This window comes from Gracilinanus agilis, chromosome 3, assembly GCF_016433145.1.
Source record: "Gracilinanus agilis isolate LMUSP501 chromosome 3, AgileGrace, whole genome shotgun sequence".
Lineage (NCBI taxonomy): Eukaryota > Metazoa > Chordata > Mammalia > Didelphimorphia > Didelphidae > Gracilinanus > Gracilinanus agilis.
In genome coordinates, this window is record NC_058132.1 from 245582279 (window position 1) to 245602606 (window position 20328).

The 20328-nt window shown below is 37.5% G+C and overlaps 1 protein-coding gene and 1 pseudogene across 1 annotated transcript in view; both read right to left on the reverse strand.

Annotated features, from left to right (window-relative positions):
* Positions 1–20328, reverse strand: part of LOC123241438 (gamma-aminobutyric acid receptor subunit rho-1-like) — a 29392-nt gene that overhangs the window by 4104 nt on the left and 4960 nt on the right. The window contains exons 3-5 of the mRNA XM_044669083.1: positions 6500–6582; positions 4308–4448; positions 1069–1221 (exon numbers count right to left, since the gene is read on the reverse strand). Coding sequence (XP_044525018.1) covers positions 1069–1221; positions 4308–4448; positions 6500–6582 — 377 coding nt within the window. The remainder of the gene's footprint in view (positions 1–1068; positions 1222–4307; positions 4449–6499; positions 6583–20328) is intronic.
* On the reverse strand, positions 2244–3235 carry LOC123239129 (annotated as a pseudogene).

Consider the following 20328-nt stretch of genomic DNA (forward strand, 5'->3'; position numbering starts at 1 on the left):
CAGTGCTCACAGTGTGCACTCCTGTAACAGCGCCTGAAAAAAATTTGACTTTTTGACTCCTGCAGAAAGAGCCATATGTTGCCAACCCCTGATATATACGTATATGTTTTATTTTACATTTAAAATCCATCTGTCATGGAGAGTATATTTCTGCCCTTCACCTTCCTGGTTCCCCTTTGCTGGACACTCTTCAGCTATTCAGTGACCTTCACAAAATGTTCTTCATAACAGAGCAAATAAACAGTACTTATGTGATTTGACTGCAATGTTATGGATTTTTCACCTTCTTTTTGGTCACTATCTATACCTCTTGAGGGTTTTTGTTTTTTGTGGGTTTTTTTTTGGCTTTCACATCTTACTATTACTATTAACACATATTGATCCCGTAATCTTCTAAACCTTAAACCCTTTTTTCAGGAAAACAAACAAATAAACCCGTTATCTAGTAATGCTTCCTTACCTTGAATTTTTGGAGTTGATTTTGAAACCTTAACTTTTTATATTAATTTTTTCATTCAATTTCATCTTATTGTATAAGCTGTTTGCCCTTAAACATCTCAAAGGCTGTCATGTGAAAGGGATTAGAGAACCAAGAGCAATGGGTGAAGGTTACAAATAGACAAATCAAGACTTGATATCATGAAAAACTTTCTAATTAGAATTGACCAAAAGCAGAAGGTACGATCTTAGGATGTGTATCCATCCCACCTTCCTCAACCCTTAAACTCTTCAAGCAGATTTTGGAGGACCACTTGCCAAACCACTTGTCTGGGATAGACAAGATGACCACTGGAATTCTTTTAAATTCTGAGATTCAATTATTCTTCTGTACAAGATGAATGAAGCACTGTTTACATGGTTCATATATGGTCATAAAAACAGCTTTGCTGCATAGAAACTTTCTTGGAAATGGCAGTCACCGTAATGGAATTTTACCTATAAATTTAAGAGTCTTTCCAACCTTGCAGTATGAAATGATAAAAAGGGGAGACTTTCTAAGGGCTAAGTAGACTTTAAAACAATTCTTTATATTGTTTAATACATGGCTTGTAGTTAAGATATCCTTACCTAAAGGAACTCTGGCAGGCACAGCTCTACGATCAATCCAGAAGGACACCCAAGACAGCATGACCATCAAAGTAGCAGGGAAATAGGTTTGGAGCAAGAAAAAGAAGATGTGGCGACGTAAAGTGAAGTTAATGTATAAGCGGTTGTACCATCCTACATGACAGAGGGGGTGGGGAAAAGAGAGCAACACAATATCTCAAACACTTTTCCCTGCAAGTACCCATATGAACATCACTGAAACTTTGTTATACCTTTGGAAGTAGGAGTGAAGAAGACTCAGAGAAAGAAGTTTATATATACATATATATTAAATCCTTACTTTCTGTCTTTGAATCAATACTGTGTATTAGTTCCAAGGCAGAAGAGTGGGAAGTGCTAGGCAATAGGGGTTAAATGATTTGCCCAGGGTCACAGATTTGAATACAGGACCTCCCGTCTCTAGACCTGGCTCTCAATCCACTGAGCCACCCAGTTGCCCCACAAAAGTTTTATAATTAACCACACCACACAGATGAATCCCCAGAATAACATTTGAGATAAAGTGTATCTTTTTTTGGCCACTTAACCCCATAAGATCCATCTTATTTTATGAGAAAAAAGATATTTTTAGTTAAGTTGTTGAGCTGCATTTACTTGCAAAGTAGACATTTGTAGATCCATCCATGATATATGTGTGTAAATTCATCTTGTGTCCATAAAATTAAGAATAAAAACATAGGAGTGATGAGAAACACTGGGGAAATTGATAGAGTGAATATTATTCTGCAAGGCAAAGGAGTCTCTGACTGGGCAGGCAAGTTTAAATCCTACTTTAGCTCCTTACTAGCTGGGCTTAACCTCTGTCTGCCTCAGTTTCCTCATCTGAAAAATGGGAATAAAAGAATTATAACTCACCTCACAGAGTTGTGAGGATAACTAGCAATTATATATTTTATAGATATGTATATGTGTATGTAAACCTATATATATGCACATCACTTTAAAAACCTTAAAGCTCTATTTTTTTAGCTAAATATCAGTTTTTATAGTACTATAAGCAGTGTTCAACAGACATATATTGTCAGAAAGTTTCAAGTTAGGTAAACAGGAGAAGTAGGGAACATGAAGCTAAACCTTAATTATTGTCCTTGTGGCCATATGTGACTTCTTTTCTTCCTTCTGAGGCCTTGGGCAAATCACTCCAAATCTTTTTCATACCCATTTTCCTTGGGCTTTGTTTCTGCATCTGTCACTTGACAAAAAACGATACCATCTTCAGGATGTCAGTGGAATCCATTCATCCATATATGATGATGCAATTGCAAATGTGGTCCTATCATTACTGAAGGCAAGTGATGCTATGCTGCTGAGATACTGATGGAATCGACACAATCATTTCTTGTTGAATGGATCCTAAATATTAACAAATCCGTCAGAGCCACCTGTAGCAAATGTATTGTGAATGTTGTGAAAGGAAACGGCATTGACAGGATAAATCTGCTCTATATTATTTTCCTTCAGTCTGTGACTTTTGAACGTGTATTTCTTCTTCTGTACCTCAGGACTTGGGTCCTAATATTCAACTGCCACTTGGCCTTCAATAAAGCTCAACACCTACCCCTGTTTGTTTGGAAATGCCTTTATGCACCAAGACTGGTATTTCAGATTAGACTCTCTTCTCTACTGCTCATAGCCCATATTTCTCAAGTCCCATACTAACACTCTCTGACCCACTGTCCCCATATTTAATCTGTCTCTAGACACAGAGAGCATGTGAACCTTTTTTGGCTGAGAAAAGGTTCCTGCATTACAAGGAGTTCTGGGATCCCACGATTTAACTGCTTGATCCCAACTTCCAGTAACTATAACATTCACTTCTGGACAATATTCAACACATCTTAGAGGTGCATCATGGGTTCCAATGAGGTTTTCTTAGTCAGTATTCTAATAATGCATTTTCACCTGATGATCCACTCTAAGCAGATGTTGGATCATAGAAAGCGTAGTTGAGGATGGTGTCAGTGTGTTGGTATTTGAGGCACACGGCATTGGCAGAGACATTGTAGACCTGGATGGAGGTGTCCCAGGATGTGGCCAGCAGGAACTGAGATGTACTGGGGCAGAATTTCACCGAGGAGATGCCATCTTCAGGAGGTTGGTTCAACTTGAACTCATTGGACCCAGTCATTTCGTCATCTGCTCACAGACCACCATACATTGCTCCTTGCTACCTTCTTCCTCCTCTATTTTTTACCAGACTGGGTTTCCCTTTTTCAGATTTTAAGTACCACGAATAGGCCTGATTTCACTACCAATCAACACAGAAACTTTGATTTGTTGCACTTCTTACTCTACCCAATTTCCCCCTCCTTAGATGGCTTGAAAGTCTCTTTGCTCCTGGAAGCTCACTGTATTAGTACATAATTCCATTTTATTCATACTGCAGTTCAGAACCCCCCCCCCCAGCTCAAGTGACCCACCAGCATTAATCTCTGTGGTAGTAGGCTCTATGAATGTTGGCTAGTATTTTTTTGTGGACAGGTAGGTAGATTCAGTGGATTGAATGTCCTGCCAAGAGTCAAGAAGACATCTTCCTCAGTGGATAGAGAGCTGTGCCTAGAGTCAGAAAGACCTGAGTTCTAATATGGCCTCAACATTTCCTAGCCATGTGACTCTAAGCAAGTCATTTAACCCTGTTTGTGTCAGTTTCCTCATCTGTAAAATGAGCTGGAGATGAATTCCTGCCATCCTAAGTTAGTAGAATATATACGGTATCAGAGGCCACACTGAGGCTGTATCTTGATAAAGATTATGACAGTCTACCTAGTAGGCAAAGATAATGTCCAAGTCACCTTAGTTAATTACTCATCTTTTTAAGATTCTCATCTTTGGCTTCAAAATCCTATAGCTTCTGACAACTTGGACTCATAGCCTTTTAGCATTAGAAGGAGACCTTAAGGGCATTGCATACAGCCCCTTAATTTTACATGAGTAAAAATTGAGGGCAAGAGAAGTCAAATAATTTGTCCAAGGTTGCACAGTTGACAGCAGAGGCAGAAATTGGATGTCGATTTCCTGGATCTTGGGTAGTAAGTACTCTTCCATTATATGTTGCTGCCTCTTTGAGAACCATGAGACACCCCTTGGAATTTAGGTGTCATAGAAAGGTCAGCTAGCTCTGTGAATCAAAAACTTTAAGTAAAATAAAAAGCAAAGCAAAATCCATCCCACATCCTCAGCCCTCCCTCTAATAGGCTTGCCTGTGCTACTATAAAAGGCAAGCTTAGTGGTGGTATGGAATTCTTGTATCAGGAACTGGGACAGGGAGATCCTCTCATCTGTCTTCAAGGAATCATTCCCTTTTTTCCAATACAGCATAAGGTCATCTTCTGTGTAAGCATCTAAAAAGACAGAAGGAAATCATTAATAGCATATCTTGAGGAAGAATAGATAAAGAATTGAATGAGAGAGGTAAGGAAGACTAAAAAATAAGAGAGCTTGGAGGAAAGAAAGACATCTGAACTTTCCCTTTCTCCAACAGATCTCAGGAAGACCTGAGTTTGAATCCTCCCTCATACTTAGCTGGGTGACCTTAAGCAAAAGATCTCACCTCTCTCAGCTTCAGTTCCTTCATGTGTAAAATGGAGATAATAGTATTTACTTTACACGACATTACCCTACTAGAGTAGGGTGACAGTACCAACTTCCCAGAGCTTTATCCTACTATCTAAGTGATAGGAGTGTTGGAGAATAAGTCTTTATAGCAAAAGTGAGATATGACCTGTCTAACTACCCATCACACCCCTGAAGGTCATACCTTATTCCCCAACCCCCATGGAGTGACAACAGCAAGGCTCCTATTTTGGAAACCTCTCTTCTTAAGGGTAGAAAATACAGGAATGTTGGATTTTATTCCCCAAATTTCTCCTGATTTTTAAAATTATCCTCAACTCGACTTTTTTTTTGGCCATGGTCAAATAGGCTAGCCCTACTCAAAAACTTCTATTACATCTAACAGAAGTCTAATGCCACAAATGTTTATAAAGCACATATCAAGTGCAGATTTCTGTGCTTAGGCATTGGGAGAGATATAAAGAATAAAAGAAAAAAGAGGGACATGGCCCCAGCTTCAAGGAGTTTTATGATCAAATGAGGGTGGGAGGAAGATAAGACATATAGCTAACTGTAATTCAAAAGAAGGAAGGGAATAAGCATTTATATAGCCTCTACTATGTGCTGTGCTAAGTGCTTTTTACAAAGATGCTCTTATTTAGAATGTCCTTCAATTGGGGAATGGCTGAACAAAGTGTGGTATCTATTGTGCTCAAAGAAATAAAGAACTGGAGGAATTCCATGTGAACTGGAATGACCTCCAGGAATTGATGCAGTGTGAAAGGAGCAGATCCAGGAGAACATTATACACAGAGACTTATACACTAAGTCTCTATACACAGAGAACATTATACTCTGTGGTACAATCGAACATAACAGACTTCTCTACTAGCAGCAATGCAAGAATCCAGAGCAAGGCTGAGGGACTTATGAGAAAGAAAATTGGCCACATTCAGAGGAAGAACTGTGGAATGAGAAACACAGAAGAAAAACAACTGCTTGAACACATGGGCTGATGGGGATATTATTGGGGATGTAGACACTAAATGATAACTCTAGTCCAACTACCAATAATATGGAATTAGGCCTTGATCAATGATACATGTAAAACCCAGTGGAATTGTAAGTCAGCTAAGGGTGGTTAGGGGAGTTTGGGGGAGAGGGAAAGAATATGAAATATGTAACTATGGGAACATATTCAAAATAAAAATAAAAATATATATTTTTTAAAAAGATGCCTTCATTTGACCCTCACAACAATCTTGCAAGGTAGGTGCTGCTATTATCCCCATTTTATAGCTGAAAAAACTGAGGCACACAAAGTACTGTCAAAACAAAGTGAAGTGACTTGCCCAGGGTCCCACAGCTAGTGTCTGAGGACTGATTTTAAGTCTAAACTTCCTGACTCTATGCCACCAGCTGTCTCTGTGGCAAAAGAGTGAATAGTACCTCTAATTCTGAGTAAGAAGAGTTGAAAGGGGTTGGAGGATTGGACTTACAACATCTATCGCAGTGTATGGCACATAGTAGTTGTTAATTGTTTGTCACACTGGGGTAGTTAGGTGACTCAGTGGATAAAGAGCCAGGCTTGGAGATCGGAGGCTCTACACTCAAATCTGGCCTCAGACACTACCTAGCTGTGTGACCCTGGGCATGTTACTTAACCCCCATTGCCTAACTCTGACCATACTTCTTTGGAACCAATACACACTCTCAAATCTAAGACAGAAGGTAAAAGTTGTTTTTGTTTTTGTTTTTTCTTTTTAAAGTTCCTTGCATCAAATCAAATGGATTGGTTTTAAGAGATATGTTTTTAATTTCTGAACCTAATTATACTCACAACTTTCAATTTCAAGTGAACATGTTTGTGTGTCCAGGGGAAAGCGACTGAAATCCATATTGCACATTGCAGTTACAGTGACCCTATAGATAAAAATGACACAATTGACAATTTCAGAACCTGTAAAATAGAAGATAAAATGAACAATAAAAAGTACTTGGTTTTCTAGCTGGGTGAAACATCTAATTCCCCCATGGTGTAATTAGATACATTGGGACTGGATAGAAATTGGAAAATAAAATGTTTGAGGGCTATATGATTTAGAAGTGGGAGGGACTGGAGAGATCTACTTCGTCTGCTTCATTTTACAGATGAGGAGACTCAGACAGGCATTAAGCAGAAGAACCAGGACGCAAACCCAGATCCTTGATTGCAGAATCCACGGCTCTTTCCTCTGTAACCCACTGATCTCAGGGCTGAACCATATACTTCCACTCATCTGGATCACATGCAAACATTACACCATTACAAAAGTCTCAAAACATAGCAATAAAATAAGGGGAAAGTATATCTGAATTCTGAAAAAACTGTGCCTTAATAAATGCTTATGCTCTCTTCTTTTCTATATTCTCACTATTGGTAATCTCATCCATTCCCATGGATTCAATGATCATCTCCAGACAGATGATTACAAAGTATATACCATCTTTGTTTCTCTTCCAAGTCCCAGTTCTACATCTGCATCTCCCTGCTTGATATCTCTCCACCTGGTTATCCTGTCAGCATCTTCCCCTCAAAATGTATGAAGTAGATCTTGTTATCTCTGTCTCTAAAAGCACCTTTTCTCCTAAATTCTTATTTCTATTGAGTTCCACCATTGTTTCAATCACGTAAATTTAGAACCTTTGAGACACTCTTCACTCTTACTTGCTCATCCATGCCTGATGAGTTACCAAGTTTTGTGGATTTGGTTTCTCCATCTTTTGCCTCCTATCTCCATCTTTTTCTTCATACCATCACGGCACTAGTTCAGCTTCTTAATAATCTTTTACCTGGACTATTGCAATAGTCTCCCATTTGGCCTCCTTACCTCAAATTTCTTCCCTCTCCAATCCATCCTCCACATGGCTACCAAATTGATTTTCTTAAAAGACAGATCTAATTTAGTGTAGTAGAATCTCAGAGTCTGCACCCCAAAGTCACTCTAATGAACAGACAGGAGACTTAGATAAGATGCTAGCAAAGAACTGTGGCCTTTATTAGAGAGAGGGAGAAGGCGAGGGCACTGCTCTGAGTGGTCGACCCAAAACAACGTCTAAGGGTATACAAATGAACTCAGAATTTAGAGGAAAATAATACAATCCTTCTCTTTAAGTCATCCACCGCCTGGGTCTGATACAATGTCTGTGTATGTTATATTTTTCTTTATCTTGTCCTACTCTGCTTAAGTTTCCCAGTGTTCTTGAACTCATGGGAGCATTCCACAAGTCTGAAGATAAGTCAGAGTTTAGAAATGGCCAAGGTCTTTCAGACTGAAACATTTGAGATAGAGAGTTAAGATTGTAACTTTAGGTTCAGAACTTTTCCCATGGGAACTTTTGGAATTATAATTTTCCATCACCACCTGGCTTCTAACCCCTTTAACCTTTTGAATGCTGACTGTCAGAGCTATTTGGAATCCATAATAAGAAAAAAGAGGGAAAGGGGGGAAAGAGTGTGTGGGGGGGGTGGATCATAATAGAAAAGAGTGCTAATTAGGATAATTAAAGATATATATATATATGTATTTATATATATATACATATATATATATATATATATATGCTTGGGGAGAGGGATTTCTCTACTCTTCATAAAGAAAGATTGATGTCTCTCTTCTGAAGGGCACCTAACTTTCACTAATTTTCTATGGGAAATTTTTTTTGTCATGGAATTCTATTGCAATCTGGTAAAATCTCTGGACTCCTTCTTAGAATAGTGTTTTGTTGTTGTTGTTGTTGAATAATTTTCAAATGTGTCCAACTCTCTGTGACCTCATTTGGAGTTTTCTTGGCAAAAAAACTGGAATGATTCGCCATTTTCTTCTTCTTTTTTTTAAACCCTTACCTTCCATCTTAGAATCAATACTAGATATTGGTTCCAAGGCAGAAGAGCAGGAAGGGTTAGGCAATGGGGGTTAAGTGACTTGCCCAGGATCACACAGCTAGGAAGTGTCTGAGGCCAGATTTGAATTTAGATCTTCTTGACTTAAGGCCTTGCACTCTCTCCCCCAAGCCATCTAGCTGTCCCCAATATTGTTAAATGCATAAAGTAAAATTCTCAACAAAACAAAGAAAACCAACTACACTGAAATAAAGTTATCAAAATATTAAAACAAAAATAAAACAAGGCCACAGACCTCAGTTTAAGGACCCTTGCTCTAAGATTAAAATATAGATTCTTCTGTTTGGCATTAAAGTCCCTTAAAATTTTGTTTGAACCTATGTCTTCAGGTTGATTACACAATACTCTTAACTCATGCTTTCTATATTCTAGCTGCCCTACTGGTTATTTCCTGTATATGACATTCCATCTCCCACCTCTGTCCCTTTGCTTAGACTACCTGACCATATTTGGAAAGTTTTCCTGCCTCTTGGAACTCATGGATCCCCCCTTCAAGACTCTAGTGCCATCTTCTTCAAGGGACATTTTTTAATTCTTTAAGTTGTTAGAGATCCTCCCTCTCAAAATCACTTGATATTTATTTTGTACATGCAGTAGGATCTCATTTTATGTGACCAGTACATACCAAGTTCCAATATCTGGCACAAAACAATGGGATGGCTCATATTAAAGCTTCTCAGTGCAAGAATGAGTGTGATTGGATGAACTGCTATGAGACTTTGAGTGCTTGGGGAAATGGTACAGATAATGGCAAGGATTTAGTGCATAATTAAATGTTATTTTACATAGTTTTCTGCCTTTTAAAAATTTTAATCATATATCGAAATTTGAATATGTTACATTCACATAAAATGAGCTCCTACTATAATCTACATTAAACTATGAGCTTCTTGACAGCAGGGACTGTTTTTTGCCCATCTTCATATCCCCAATGCTTAGCACTATGTCTGGCATGTCGTAGGCACTTCACAAATGCTACTTGATTGACTATATATCCTACGTTTACTCATCTATGAAAATGTTGTATCCATCAACAGAATGGAAGTTCTTTGGGGGTAGGGACAATTTAACTTTTGGCTTTGAATTTCCAGTGCATAACACAGACCCAGGTAGGTTCTTAACTGCTTGATGATTGATCGATTATTGAACTGGGATTAAAAGATNATATATATATATGCTTGGGGAGAGGGATTTCTCTACTCTTCATAAAGAAAGATTGATGTCTCTCTTCTGAAGGGCACCTAACTTTCACTAATTTTCTATGGGAAATTTTTTTTGTCATGGAATTCTATTGCAATCTGGTAAAATCTCTGGACTCCTTCTTAGAATAGTGTTTTGTTGTTGTTGTTGTTGAATAATTTTCAAATGTGTCCAACTCTCTGTGACCTCATTTGGAGTTTTCTTGGCAAAAAAACTGGAATGATTCGCCATTTTCTTCTTCTTTTTTTTAAACCCTTACCTTCCATCTTAGAATCAATACTAGATATTGGTTCCAAGGCAGAAGAGCAGGAAGGGTTAGGCAATGGGGGTTAAGTGACTTGCCCAGGATCACACAGCTAGGAAGTGTCTGAGGCCAGATTTGAATTTAGATCTTCTTGACTTAAGGCCTTGCACTCTCTCCCCCAAGCCATCTAGCTGTCCCCAATATTGTTAAATGCATAAAGTAAAATTCTCAACAAAACAAAGAAAACCAACTACACTGAAATAAAGTTATCAAAATATTAAAACAAAAATAAAACAAGGCCACAGACCTCAGTTTAAGGACCCTTGCTCTAAGATTAAAATATAGATTCTTCTGTTTGGCATTAAAGTCCCTTAAAATTTTGTTTGAACCTATGTCTTCAGGTTGATTACACAATACTCTTAACTCATGCTTTCTATATTCTAGCTGCCCTACTGGTTATTTCCTGTATATGACATTCCATCTCCCACCTCTGTCCCTTTGCTTAGACTACCTGACCATATTTGGAAAGTTTTCCTGCCTCTTGGAACTCATGGATCCCCCCTTCAAGACTCTAGTGCCATCTTCTTCAAGGGACATTTTTTAATTCTTTAAGTTGTTAGAGATCCTCCCTCTCAAAATCACTTGATATTTATTTTGTACATGCAGTAGGATCTCATTTTATGTGACCAGTACATACCAAGTTCCAATATCTGGCACAAAACAATGGGATGGCTCATATTAAAGCTTCTCAGTGCAAGAATGAGTGTGATTGGATGAACTGCTATGAGACTTTGAGTGCTTGGGGAAATGGTACAGATAATGGCAAGGATTTAGTGCATAATTAAATGTTATTTTACATAGTTTTCTGCCTTTTAAAAATTTTAATCATATATCGAAATTTGAATATGTTACATTCACATAAAATGAGCTCCTACTATAATCTACATTAAACTATGAGCTTCTTGACAGCAGGGACTGTTTTTTGCCCATCTTCATATCCCCAATGCTTAGCACTATGTCTGGCATGTCGTAGGCACTTCACAAATGCTACTTGATTGACTATATATCCTACGTTTACTCATCTATGAAAATGTTGTATCCATCAACAGAATGGAAGTTCTTTGGGGGTAGGGACAATTTAACTTTTGGCTTTGAATTTCCAGTGCATAACACAGACCCAGGTAGGTTCTTAACTGCTTGATGATTGATCGATTATTGAACTGGGATTAAAAGATTTTTGATACTTTGAGATTTCAAGTTGTACTCTTCATTTTAAGTTATTTAGTGCTAAAGTTCTTTTGTAGATATTTCAAAATGTATGCTGTTATATTTTGAAAGCCAAATTAATGGATGACCAATGCTAATTTTAATATATGATCCATAAAGTGCTACATTTTCCAGACAGGACTATTTATTTATGTAATAATAATTTCCACTAGGGGGCATAGATAATGTTTTTAGTACCAGAATTTCAGTCAGCCAGGATTGAAAAAAACCAAAAATATTATCTTTATAAATATGTAAGAATTTTTCAAAATTTTTAATAGTTTTAATAGCAAAAAACTTAATAGTTAACTAATAAAAATAGTTTAAGAGTTTTAGTTTAGAATAATCCCAGCCTAATTCCTCTGCTTTCAAAGCATTGGGAATGATAAAGACATAAATAAAATAAAACAACAAATGAAGTGTTTATTTTGAAGAAAAATATTAAATAAGAATAATGATACTAATAATAGCCAATATTTATTAAGCACTTTAAATTTTACAAAGCACCTTACATATATTATCTTATTCAAACCTCACAACAGTCCTGGGGAAGTGAATGTTTTTATTATTTGCATTTTACCTGTAAGGGAATTAAGAACTACCATTTAGTCCCATATAAACTGAAGAAAAATTATTTCAAAGTATGCACAGTGAAAAAATCTTATTTCTGAACATAAATGAAAGAACTTTGTTGTTTTTATCTTTTGATTCATTTTCTATTGCTACTTTGCTCTTTTGCCTCCAACTTCCTAGCCTGTATTCTGTGAAGAATTGAGGAAATTATCCAGATAATACAAGTCGAAAGACCACTTCAGGGTCAATCATTTATAAAAGCAAATATGGTATTTTGGATTGAATTATCCAGATCTTTTCACTAATATGTAGACTCGGATTCCTAACCTCTGCTATTTGCATTTCCCTTTCAATTGAAATCCTGGCAAATAATGTAGAGTGAGATATGATGGAGAAAGGCCATGACAAAAAGAGGGATAAAATAAAAAGGTGGGCTGTATATTGGTTTTGAGATCTACCAGGCAAGGCTTCAACATCTACTGGTAGATTCTGGATTTAACTAATTGTAGCTTTTTTTTTTAATGGAAGAAAGCAGTTAAAAACAGAGAACTTTAGAACAACACTCCTGGGCCCAATCTTATACATCATCCACATGGGAATTTTCATGGGACTAAGTTTAGAAGAGTATCAAATTCAGAAAATTCCTTCTTGTTAGTTTACTCCTTGAAATAGAGACAAAAATCTCATTTTATTTTCATTTCTTGTTGTCACACAAAATACACTTACATATTGGTCATTGTCGTAAGAGCAAAGTCACATGACATAACCCAAACCCCAAAATAAAACCAAAAATACACTGACATAAAAGACAAAAGTGTTACTTTAACTTAGGTATGAACCTGCCTAAAGGTCACCAAATAATCTCATCAGATTGCCTCAGTCATTTCTAGAATCAATGCATTCTAAAGCTTGAATCTATATAAATAGAAAGTATTCAGTAGAATGTTAAGTGTTCAGAGGCAAGGGTCTGTTTTTCGCTTTGTCTTTGCATGCTCCCTTGTCCTCCCATCATAGTACTTGGCAAGAAGCAGCCTTTAATAAATGCCTGTTGAATCAAATGAAAGAAAAAAAAACCAACAATAACACAAAAAACCTCAAAACCCTTTTGCTTTTGATCCTAGATATATTGTTGGGCATCATGGCAAAGAGTAAACTTTTGACTTTTCTCTATTCTTTTTGCAGCTCCCCCTAAAAATCCTTTTACACTTCAGGATTCTGGAATTTCTGGTTTCATAGTATTGGGAATGGTAAGGGATAAGAAAACAAAATCAACAAATGAAGAAAAATATTATTTTCTCCAAGTGCCTCATTTTACTAACTTGACAAGCACATTTTAGCATGCAGTGGAAATAGTAAAAAAAATTTAAATGCTCAAAGAACAGGAAGTGCTGAAGGTTATTTCTATATCATGGACAATTAAGTGAAAGAAACTTGAAGCAGTATAAAATGAGATGAGGGATCAAATGCAAGTAAGGCTTTAAATTCAGACCAAGTTTTATATGTAAGTGAATTTGATGCTGATTTTTTTGTCCTTTTGTGGGTCATGCTCTCTCTGAATGGACTGTTGGACTTCATGTTGTGAAGTTGAGAGGAAGTGAAAGAGTGGTAGATCTTGTAGGAAAAGACTGGTATGTTGATGACAAATTATAAAAATCAGTTATTACTACTCTCAGTAGATGTCCAAGTTCTCTTATTTCCTCCTTTATCACGGAATTCAGAGTGGTTTTGCCCAATAGTTGTGACTTTTTAATATTTCAATGGACCTGTAATTTAATAGGCATGAGTACTCCTTAGCCCATGCAGATATCCATACTTCACCTCAGTGTGATCCCTGACCTTGTTTTGCTACAAATTCTCTATAAATGATCCAACTAACACCTTAGAGACTTTCCTGTGGTTCTTAATTTTGTGAATACTGTGAATTTTTGTCAATAATGGTGCAACATGCCTATTTGGAATACAGGAAAACTTAGCAAAGTTTGGTGAATGAATGAAAAGAGAAACACTTATTAATTGCATCAAGTGCCATGATAAATGTTGGAGATATGAACAGAAAAGTGAAACACACTATTATCAAAGAGCTCACTCTCTATTTAAAGGAGACGACATAAAGAAATGGGTCCAACTACAGGGCAGGTGGAAGGATCTAGTATTACTGAGGGATCAGCTGCAGGGCAGGTGGCAAGATTCAGAGGGCTTTAGGGTATATTGACAGGTCAGAGGGCAATGTTGATTGATCAATCTACCTGCTGCTACTCACTTTAACTACCTGTCTCATCTTTTTCTTGGAAATAATGTATAGTGCATATATATATATATATCATGTGATTTAACCTCTATTAAATTAAATCATTATTTAATGTAAACATTAAGTTTAGTTCAATTAAATATTTCATTAATTAAAACATTAACAATTTAAATTAAAACATTAAAATATTTGTCTATATATACACATATATATGTATATTTAAAATACTTCCTTTCTATGAAGATGTGCTCATTGCTGATTTGTCACAATAAGCAGATTCTATTCCCTCCCCTGGCCCCTTTTCAACTTAATTCTATCCTCGGTTCTTCATTTTATCAATTTCTCCCCAGTGTTATAATTATTTTAATCTCTGATTCTCTAGAGGATGTGACAAGGGATTGCTGTCAGGGTTTTGCATTTTCTGAGTATTTGGATTAAGCACACAGGAAAAATGGGGCACAGTTCTGGAAATAGGTATAGAAGTCTAAAAATCTGCCATAACTAACATCCTGCTAGCAGTGCAAGGGCCCTGGGAAAACTCACAAGATGCACTTGGGTAGAGAACTTCAAAGACTAACTGATTTCACAGCTCTTGGAAAAGCCTTTCCTATGGGATACATTTCAAAACTTGGAGATGAAATTCCAATGACTTCATCTGTACAACTCTGCCAAATGAACCTGATGTACATTGCTTAGGTTACAAAGTAGGATGAGGACTGAAGTGGCTTTTTATTGATCTATATACTGTGTTCCCCTCTGGGCATAAAGCCAGTTTCGAAACTGCTTGGATCTTATACAGATTTATATTATGTCCATTACAATAACAATGTAATGTATAAGATTTTATGTACCACTGTCTATTCTACTTTGCCAAGTATGGCAATTTAATCTTTTTTGATTTATAAATGCTTTAGCTAAAATCAAGTCTATAAAGTCGAAGTGAGCTATTAACTTTGGAGAACTAAATAAAAAGTACCTAAATAACTTTTCATATGAACATTTTATTCATTTACTCACGTTCTCATCAGAAGAGGCAGTTATGCCTTTGAGTTTAAATTGGGATTGTTTGGGGGGAATACAAGAAAACTAACACCTTAAGGTTGAGAATACCATAGAAAGGCAGACAGCCATGTGGAGAAGGGGCAGCATTCACACAGCTGTCCATGACTGCCAATCAATCAACATTTATTAAGCATCTACTAGGTGCCAGGCACCACTGTACTAAGCCCTGGGGATACAAAAAAGAAGCAAAAGACAGACTCTTCCTACAAGGAATTTATATTCTAGTGGAGAAGACAACATGCAAACACAAATATATACAAAACAAGCTATTTGGAGAAGATAAATAGGAAATAACTAACAAAGGGAACAAACTAGAATAAAAAAAATTGAGGGAGGCTTCCTAGAGAAAGTAGGATTTTTAATCTACTTAAAAGTGGGAATTCAGTTGGTTGGGCCAATGGCTCTCTAGTATATAAAAGAACATTAGAATGTTCTTGTTGCTGGTGATTTTGTGGTATGGTATGATTGAAATCCTAGAGCTGTGTTGATGACCCTATGGCACGCATGCTGGAGGGAGCTGCTCCCTTTCCCCATTTCTACCACACCTCAGGACATTTCTCACATTGCCTGTCCCTCTGCCCAGCAGCCCAATGAGAGCACTTCCTCCCTCCCCTGTCTGGGGTTAGGCAGGGGGCTAACATGTGGCATGAGGGTTGCAGTTTGGGCATTTGGTCTCTGAAAGTTTCACCATCACTGTCCTGGCATGTCTGTGTCAGAATGTGAAGTGCTGACCTTCTGATTCTCTGAATTTCACCAGCAGGATTCAACTGCCTTCTAACCCTGGAACTTTCCTGAGCACCTAGAGCCTTCTTGCTATGAAACATTCCTCCACCATACTGGTCTCCCTTCTCCCATTGGTGAGTTCCTTCAGGATTAAAGGACTTTAAATGCCAAACAGAAAAGTCTATACTTTATTTTAGTGCAGGGGTACTTAATCTGGGTGTGACTTTCTATTATTTTGTTTTATTTTTTTTTTTAGGAGTTTGAAGGAATCCCTTGAAAGAGAATTCCAAAATAGGACCTAACAGGGAGGATCTGCCTACTGAAGGATTAGATTACCAAGTTTTGTCTGAGACTTGGCCAGGAAGTAAAACTGCTGCTATAGGGGTCTGGATGGATATTTATTAGTCACTAGTTACACAGAAAGATGGAGGGAACAGAATACCAGTGAGACAAACCATCTCTCCCCTCTTTATCAACCTCTTTGTAAGCTGAGATCAAGCACTGGTATAAAGGCTTGTGGGAATATGCTTGTGTAATGGGAGTTTCATTTGGGATAGTGTCACTAGATTGTGTGGAAGGAGGAAGACCTGCTTCTAGGAGACTAGAGAACCAGCACCTGCATGAGGAATCATCCATCCTGAAGTGGTCTACCACAGGGCTGAGAATAATCTTTCTCCACTGACTGTATAGTTTGTACTGTCTGTGTCTTTAAAACTGCTTGATTAAGCAAAGGCTGGGCTTTTTCCTACATTCTTATCTGAAAATGAAGAATTCCTTCACTCATGTGTGTTTGTTCAGTCATTCCAGTTGTGTTTGACTCTTCGTGACCCCATTTAGAGTTTTCTTTTTGTGCTTTTTATTTAAAGAGATTTTATTTTTCCAATTACATGTAATAACAATTTTCAACATACGTTTTCCAAATTATAAGATCCCAATTGTCTCTCTCTCCTGTCCCTCCTCCCTCTCAAAGATTTGAGCAATTTGATCTGGATTACACATGTATTATCATGCAAAACATACTTCCATATTGGTCATTGTTGTAAAAGAACACTCAGATAAAACCAAAACCCATTTGGGGTTTTCTGGGCAAAGATGCTGGAGTGGTTTGCCATTTCCTTCTCCAGCTCATTTTACCACTGAGGTAATTGAAGCAAACAGGGTTAAGTGACTTGCCCAGGGTCAAATTGCTAGTTTAAGTGCCTGAGGCCAAATTTGAATTCAAGGAGATATCTTCTTGAATTTCGGCTGGGCATTCTCTTCACTGTGCCACCTAACTGTACTCTTCCTTTGTCCATACCATGGGGTAAAGAGAGAGGAACTGAGGACCACTCCATCCCCTTCCACCACCCCACTTTTAAACCATATCACTTTGAGAAATAGTCCTGGGACTTCGGTCTTTCCTTTGTCCTTTTCTAGCTGTAAAGAGTGGAGCCTTTGACTGAATGGAGTCTCAAACCATTGGGATGTAGGAGTTCAGATCTCAGGATTGGATGTTGCTAGAGCCAATCAAGCAAGGAAGCTCTGAGGAGCAAAGGATTCAGGATGCTCATCCCCAGGGGGCTTTCAAACTCATCTTGGGGGAATTAATGCTATGTAGAAACTGAGATAAACTGTAAACCTAATCCCTAAATGTTTCTACATTTCTTCCTGTTATATCTTTAAGGTAAATATCCCTTTGCATTAGCTAGGGCAATGTTAACTAATTAAATAGACCTGGAGTGCTAGCCCTTCAACTGGGGGAAATACAATCCGGTGGGGGCTTGAGTCAGTGGCAGAGAAGAGAGACTTCTTATCCCCCTCGGAATACTGGAGGATGCTTTTGGGAGGCGCAGAATGTAACCTCAGAGAATAGAAGGCAGAGCAAAACCATGTTATACTTGTCCCTGTGCTGATGAGAGGCAGAGTTCAAGAAAGCTGGGTGGGCACAGTTATAGAGTTCAGTGTGCAATAGCCTAGGTATTGTGCTTACTTAATATGATTATGGCTTACTCGAGCCAAAACGGTTTTGACTCTGAACCTCTTACATTTTGATTTTGCTTAGTAAATGTATTTTAATCCATATGTGAGTAATCCTCTCAGGTCTCATGAAGTTGGGAAAGAGGATCCTATGGGAATGGGGGCACAAGCCAATCAAATTATGAATTTTAATGTGATTAAATTGTACCTACTTTGACTGGGCAGGAACCCTGGTTGAGGGACTGGAGAGGAAAAAGCTTGTGCAAAGGGATTAACAAGGGCCTCAGAACCTGGAGCCTCAAGTCCCTACCTACATCTGTCCAGCAAAATTAAGCTGGAGAAACGTGAGTTTGGATTGTCACCTGTTAGCTTGAACAGAGATAGCATTCTGAGCACTTGGCTCTCTCAGTTACCGTCCTTTGATGCTGATATGAAGATGATGAGAAAGGCAGCTAGATGGCACAGTGGATAGAGCGCTGAGCCTGGAGTCAGGAAGACCTGAATTCAAATCCAGCCATTAACATTTACTAGGCATGTCATTTAATCCCTGTTTACCTCAATTTCCTCATTGTAAAATGAGGATAATAGCAGGCTTGTGAGTATCAAATAAATAAGATAATGTTTGTAAAGTGCTTCATATGGTATATAGTTATTTCTCTCCATCCCCTCCCTTATATTAGCATTTATATAGTACAGTGATGGGCAACCTTTTGAGCTTGGTGTGTCAAAATTAGCCAAAAAACAGAGCTTAACTCATTTGGTGTATCACTTTGAGAAAAAAAAACATAATTTCGCAATATTTATAGTTTAAATAATAAAAATATAGAATTGTAATATATAACTGTATTTAATAAACCAAAATAGGTAAATTAATATAGGTAGAATTGTCATCTATAGTACACAGAATGTCCACACTACACTACAACAAAGCTTTCATCCTCAGCATGAGGCTCCATTCTTTTCTGTATGCGGCTGCGTGCCATCAAAAATGGCTACACGTGTCAGTGCTGACATACGTGTCATAGGTTTGCCATCACCAATATAGTACTTTAAGGTTTGTGCAGACTTTTTTAGGCATATTATTTCAGGTATATTTTACATAAATAATTTAATTGGACATTTAGTTAGACATAATTAGGCATTACATAAATGATTTAATTAGACAACACTCCATGATGTAGGTGCTATCCCCATTTGTTTTGTTTAGGGTTTTTTTTCCAGTCACATCTGACCCTTTATAATGCTATTTCAGATTTTCTTGGCAAAGATATTATATTGACTTGCTGTTTTTTTCCTCTAGTTCCAAATTTTTCTCCAGATTTTATTTTATTTTAGTTATCATGCAAGACACACTTCCATATTGGGCATTGCTGTGGTGTAGCCAAGAGGGTGACTTAGTAGCAGGGAAAGCTGAAACCTCTTTGACAATCCTTCTAAAACATACTGGGTATTGTCGTAAGAGCACAGTCATACGAAACCAAAACTTGTCCAGGGTCACATAACTAATAAGTGTCTGAGACCAGGTTTGAACTCAGGAAGATGTGCCAAGACGACTTGGCACTCTATCCACTGTGCCACCTAGTTACCCATTTTTCTGTGGGTACACACTATTTTATATACAATATTCAATCTATATCATTTCACTCAACCTTCACTTCAGTCCAGAAGTAGTCACATATTCTTAAATTACCCAATCTGGAGATAAAAGAAATCCTGTGGCTCTTGCTCCTTTGAATGGAGAATGCAAAAAGCCCCAGTCCTTACCCCAAAGCAAGAGCTAAACTAAGAGAAAATGGGATTACTAGGCATGGCGATGCATACTTGGGAGTCCTTGCTATCCCGGAGACTGAGGCTTGTGGAATTCCTAGGCTGTAATGATCTTCTGGGAGTACAGGACTGAAAGGCTGCCTAAAAGGGGCAAACCAGCCTTTGCTGGAAATTGAACAGGTCAGAGTTTCCATGATGGTATAAGTTTTGGGATAAGACCTGTGAATGGCTGCTGAGTTAGATGGGGGGTGGGGGGGTTGGCAGTCTTGAAAAAATTAAAAACAAATTAAAAACCCACCAAGAACAAAAGATCAGGGTTCAGAGGGATTTAGAAGCCAAGTTCCATGCTAGCACACAGATCCAGGAATTGAGGCAGAGAGAGTTAAATGATTTATCCATGATCATACAGTTAGTAAAGATCTGGGGCAGGATTCAAACCCAGGTATTTCAGACTCTAAGTCCAGTGCCCAATAGATGGGAAGTTGGGGTGTTCTAGAATAATAATAATACCTAGCATTTATATAGTGCCTACTATATGCCAGGCATTGTGCTAAGTGCTATACAAATTAGATAGATTACAAATTATACTAATTAGATCACAATCAGAATTGATACTAAGAGAGAAGGTAAGAGTGTGTATATATATATATATATATATATATATATATATATATATATATATATATA